Genomic DNA, 6,000 nt, shown 5'->3' on the forward strand with positions numbered 1-6,000 from the left:
AAGCATGGGAAACTGGTAAAATAAATTATATGGATAAATGTATGAACTTAATGCCTATTTAAAATGACCATATATAGCAATATTTATCACTATGTTAGTACGTTAACAATAATGGCTAAGTGAGAATAAACTGTAAAACATACATGATTCCATTTTTTAAAAAGAAATATGTATTTATATAAATGCATATTATATATATATTTTACAAAAACTGATAGTAGTAACACACACAAAAAAATGACAATCATGAATTTGCATGGAAAGATTATATTTTAGGGGATTTGTCTGTATTTTTCACTACAATGAACATAGATTTCTTGTACAAAAAGTATCAATATTTTTAAATATTTCTATAAACAAACTTATACACAAAAGTCAAAAAGATAAAATAGTGAACCCCTTTAATAATAATGGTGTAAAAGGATGGCACTCAATGTGTCACAGTGGATTTATAGAGTTACGTTTCCAGATTTATCATTTGATCTTAATCTATAGTATATCTGAGCCTGTTTGACATCAGAATCCTACTGAATTAATTTGGCTCCTTCTGTGAAAACACTATAATAATCGTTATGAAAACTCTTTGCAGGGAATTCCCTGGCGGTCCAGTGGTTAGGACTCGGCACTCTCACTGCTGAGGGCCTGGGTTCAATCCCTGGTCGGGGAACTAAGATCCCACAAGCCGCGCAGCCGTCCAAAAAACAAAAAACAAAAAAAACAACTCTTTGCAGTAGCTAACCTCCTTGTTTACAGCTTTGTTCCTAAAACCAAGAGACAATACAACCAATTGAAGTGTAAAGAGATATAAAGAATTTACAAATTATGGATGTTTAGACTACCTAATAGCAAAAGATAAAAAGCAGTGGGTTTGGGGATTTTTTTTTTTTTTTTTTAAACAAAACGACCCTCTCTTCCCTCTGCTTCTCAGGCTTTATAACGCTCCTATCTTGAAAGCCAACAAGGCAATTCCAGCCTCTCCTGCTCCCTCTCTGTATGAACTGGAAGATAATAAGCCACTGAATACTTCTTAGGTACAAAGAGTTGACATGCACAAAAAGGAATATAAAGATAAATAACATACATACAGCCCAGGAGAGATAAGAACAGTATATAATTTGTATCCGTGTTGTTCTTTTTCCAAACTACTAGGAAGCAAGGTCAATTACTTGCAGAGAGGTGAGTTACTAGTCACATGTCTGAGTGCAGCTGAGAGCATCTTTCCAATCTAAACTGTAATTCATTACAGCATAATACTATTTGTGGTTTACATTTGTCTGTGTGTGACATCTGGTTCAAAATGGGACACTTCAACCTTGATGGCCAATGTTATGTCCCAGGGAAGCCCAGAACTTGCCTCCTGTTTACCTGGCTCACAGCTGTTCTTACTTGAGTCCAGATCTCTGGTGAGTTTTCAGGTACATTTATCCACAGCCCTCATACCTTCAACCTTGAGAATCTTTGCAGTGGCAAGGCAAGTAGCGTTAACATAATTTACTCCATGTGGTGTCATGCTAAGTGACTGAGTCTAAGAAGTTAATATATTGTTTGTAATGTGTACATGACTCTCACATTTGAAGCAAAGCCTGTACTTTGATTTGCTGGACATACCACAAATTTTGAGGCCGTGTCTAATGGTTTTATAATCAACATGTATTATTCATGTATAAAGAACATTTTTCTTTTTAAAGTTCCCATGAATTAACCCTGCTCCATCAGCCTACCTAGACATTTCTCACAGTTCAAACCTAAAAGGAACTGGTTTCATTTCTTCTAAAGCCAAGGAAACAATAAATCTCACATAGCTGAAAATAACATACACTAAGAATAATAAAGAAGCTAATTTTTATTGAACATTAATATGTGCCAGGGATTGTATAAACTAAATCCTTACAACAACCCTATCAAATATACTTTCCTTACCCTCATTTTACAGTTAAGGAAACAGGGACACAAAATTAAGTAACCTACCCTCAAATCCCCATACCTAGACGGTGCAGAAATGGGCTCCAACTCAGACTGTTCACTCCAAAGCACGAGTTATAGATTATGCTACACTTCTACCATTGACCTCTGCCTTCTAGGACAAAGGAGAAACTAACAAGTAAAAAACTCGAAGACTAAAAAACAAACAAACAAACAAACACCCTAGAAGCATAATAATTGATAAAGGGGCAAAATCTCAAATCACAACCCTATACAGGAAAAAGAAAAAAAAATTTGTTTAATGAATGAATGATGAAATGGATGGGACTTAAACTCCCTCACTTCTGACAAGGAAAATTATTGGGATGGGGGGGCGCAAGAAGAACCATGAAACTAGCAATTTCAGGTGAATACCTCCGTTATTCTAAGCAATGACGCTGACAAAATCTTGCCTAGAATCACTTAGCCATTCACGTGGAGCGACAACATACATCCCTTCCCTTAACCAGCACAAATGCTCTGTCTCCAGCGCGCTCACACACACACACACACACACACACACACACACAGATCCCTAAAACCATCTCAGATAGAGCCAAGAAATACTGCGCTTAGAAATCAGAGCTGGGAATTCCCTGGTGGTCCAGTGGTTAGGACTCTGCGCTTTCACAGCCTAGGTTAGCTGTGTGATCTTCCGGAAGTCACTTTTCCTTTCTGGGTCTCAATTACCTCAATTATAGAGTCAGGGGTTTTAACTAAATTAAATTGTGGTTTTCAGTTCTAAGAAATTGTGAATCTGTGAGAAATGAAAACTCCAAGTAAAGCTTGGAAAGACTCGTGGATACATTTAAAACCTAACGAGGGGTTCTTTGGCGAGAACGTACACTTCTAAGCCGCCACTCACCCTGACTGGAACATGGCACAGACTGACTTCCAGGCCCTTGGGACTCAGAGAACAAGGTCAAGTCCAGCTTTCAACACCCTCTGAGGGCTGCTGCATTAAGTTCTGCGTGTGCTGTAATCTAAGTCAGAATCCCGGGGTTGGGGTAGGGGGTGGGGGGTGAAAGAAGCAGTGCGGTAAGGAGAAAGCACTATTCCAGGTCATCAGAAACCTAAGTCCAGTTTCCACGGGTTACATAATGAGGCTCAGAGAGTGCAAGCGCCTGGCCCCGCGTTACACAGCAGTTAGCGGCGAGGTGGAGACTAGAACCTCGATCTCCTGGCTCCCGGCGCAGCGCTCCTCCCCAATTGAAGCAGCAGGGAGTGGGGGGAGGGGCGGAGGTGCGCAGGGGCCTCACGCGGAGCGCGGGGCGGCGAGGCGTCCCGGGGTTACCTGTGTCGGCCCCCGCCCCGGCGTGCAGCAGTTTGACCTCCGAGCTCCGCGCGTCGCCGCCCGGCTGGCGCCGCACCACCTGCCGCAGGAGCAGCCGCACGCGCCGCGCAGCCGGGCCTCCGCAGCCGCCCGGGGCCCCGAGGAGCAGGAGCCGGGATTGCATGGGGCCGGGGGCGTCGCCGGGCACGGGGAGGGAGGTCCGGTGCGAGCCGCGTCCCGGGCGAGCGGCGTGAGGCGGCGCGACGAGGGGGACAGGAAGCGGCACCGCGCCGAGTCCGCCGGAAACTCCTTCCCCCGGCGCGGCCGGCTCAGCCGTCTCGGGCCGCCCTGGCCCAGCGGGACGAAGGGAATCGGCCCCCGCCGCCGGGCAGACAGGGCGGAGCATCTGCAAGCCTGTGGCTCCGGGGCGCGCCTCGCCCTCCTCGCCCTCACCTGAGATGGTCCCCGTGGATTCCCCAGGCAGGCCTCTAGTCGTTCCTCTGTGCTCGGGAGTTGAGGAAATGCTTAAGGGTTTAAGAAGCATTTGACTCTCTTGGTTAATGGCCCTGTCTTAATATATTGCGCTTTCCTGTACACTGCTTCAAAGCCTTTTCAGAAATTGAGTACGTTTTCTGAAGATTGTGGGAACTTTCACCTATCTGGATTCCTTGTACCCATACCTGTGTTTCCAATCAGTACCTGAAAGCCTTACCCTTTTAATTTATTTTTTCTACATGTTGTACTACCACACCTTAATAAATTCTAAAGGGGAGTGATACATAGAAGTTGCCAAAATGTCAGAAAGGACCCAAATCAAGCACCTTTTCAGTCCTTCTGCAGTGCAAGAGTTATATAATTTATGTCCTTAGTAAGAGAAAAAAGTAGGACCCTGGCTAAGGCTGCCTCCCTGTTATCCATGCCGAAACGGGAAGTGGTCCTACCACAAAGCAAACTAAGCCTAATACAATTATACAGCATCTCCAAAATATTAGGAGTACATTGACCAAGGAAAAATGTTTCAAGCAAGTTATACAAAACAAACATCAAACAAAAAGAATGCAGAAGGCTTCACTTTCAGCTAAAGGCCTTGCTAATTCTAGAGCTGTTACTATATTTAAACCTACCTTGAGTGCCTAACATGTGCATGACCCTGTGATGGGTGCTGAGAAGAAGATGGGAGACTTTAAAAGAAAGAAGCTGAGCTGGGTAAGGCTTTGTGCATCTTGCTGAGGATTGGACTTAATGTGTTCAGGCTGAAACGGGCTTCTAACCTAGTTGCGGAGAGAGTGAAAATAAAGGTAACTAGGTTTGCATAGTGCATTACAACATGGTTTCACATATATGTTCTCATATAATCTTCACAACAACCCTCTGAGAATACTAAGGGATAATGACATAAATGTAGAATGTAACAGTTTATGAAATTCTTCTGCCACTTTGAGTGTGTCAGGCATTGTGCTGAATATTTTAATGCATTGTCTCATTTTACACAGCAACACTTTGATTGAGGTGCTATTATTATCACCCATTTTACAGATGAAGAATCTGAGGCTGGGAGAGTTAAGTACATTGGCCAGGGCATCTCCATTTAATCTTACTGGAATCTAGAACATGCTTCAAACAGTGAAAGAATAATCTAAGGCAATTTAGCAAAATGATTGGTATAAGCACTAAGAGCCCTTGCAGTTACGGCACTGGGGAGATCAATACAGGTTACAGTGTTCAGTCATTGGGCAACGTTTACTGAGCAACTATTAGATAACAGTATTCTGCCAGGTACTGTGTAGCAATAGGCTCACATCAAGTATAGAACACAGACATACAAATAAAGAATTACAACACAATGAGACACATGTTTAGGATATTTAGACTCAAAGTACTCTGGGGTGGAGTGCTTCAGCTGGGAGAAGTCAGGGAGATTTCATAGAGAAGGTAATGTTTGAAGACGTTCTTGAAGGATATGCAAGAATTTTTCAGGCTGAGAAAAGGGCAAGTCATATCTGACAAAGGAAAGAACAGGTACAAAGGTACAGAAAGCTAAAAATGCGTGGCAAGACTGAGAATCAGAAAGTGAGTCACTGTGTCTGGAGGTCAAGTGCATAAAGTAGTTTGTAGAGATGCGACCAGAAAGAGAAAGTGGGGCTATGTTGTATGCAAGGGGAAAGAGTTTGCATGTTAACCTCTAGGAAATGGAAAAATGGTGAAGAGTTTTTGGATTGACAGATCTGCAATGTGAAGAAGAAAATGCAACCAGAGAAAAGGTGGCATCTGAGCTTCACTTTGAATGCTAGTTTAGATTTGGATAAACAAAGAAGAGTGATAGAAAGCATGAGTAGAGGCTTAGAGTCCTGACAAGCCTGATTAATTTACAGAGACATTGAAACCAGCCAGGTGAGAGAGGCATAGTCTTTGGAGAGTGGCAAGGTATTGTCAGAGAAAGAGGAAAAGATTATAGACTGAAGAATCTTGAATGGCTGGGTAATCTCAAATGAAGAAGTTGGACTTCATCTTATAGGCAAATTGGGTCACCACTAGATGACCCAGTTGATCATATTTGATCAATTTGATCATAATATTTTAATCTGTGACAGGAACTATGAATTGAGTAAGACAGGAAGCATCAAGTTCTAGGTATGTGGCGGTAAAAAAAAAAAAAAAACTTGAAACAAGAGACCCCAGTTTGTGGCTATGAGGCTGAATGAGAAAGAGTAGAAGAGTAGACCTTAGGAATGTTCAATAGATGAACCAGAGGTGTTTTATTTTAA

General features: G+C 42.6%; 1 protein-coding gene across 7 annotated transcripts in view; it reads right to left on the bottom strand.

Moving 5' to 3' along the window:
- VWA8 (von Willebrand factor A domain containing 8) overlaps window positions 1–3,547 on the bottom strand; it is a 364,541-nt gene extending 360,994 nt beyond the window's left edge. For 4 of the 7 annotated variants that reach the window (XM_061170620.1, XM_061170624.1, XM_061170625.1 and 1 more), the window contains exon 1: window positions 3,257–3,546. In XM_061170620.1, the coding sequence (XP_061026603.1) occupies window positions 3,257–3,419 (163 nt within the window). In that variant the 5' untranslated portion in view covers window positions 3,420–3,546. Of the gene's footprint in view, window positions 1–3,256 lie in introns of all 7 variants that reach the window. The other 3 variants (XM_061170622.1, XM_061170621.1, XM_061170619.1) reach the window with 2 other exon arrangements.
- Between the last annotated feature and the right edge of the window lie 2,453 nt (window positions 3,548–6,000).

Source organism: Eubalaena glacialis, chromosome 16 (assembly GCF_028564815.1).
Source record: "Eubalaena glacialis isolate mEubGla1 chromosome 16, mEubGla1.1.hap2.+ XY, whole genome shotgun sequence".
Classification (NCBI taxonomy): domain Eukaryota; kingdom Metazoa; phylum Chordata; class Mammalia; order Artiodactyla; family Balaenidae; genus Eubalaena; species Eubalaena glacialis.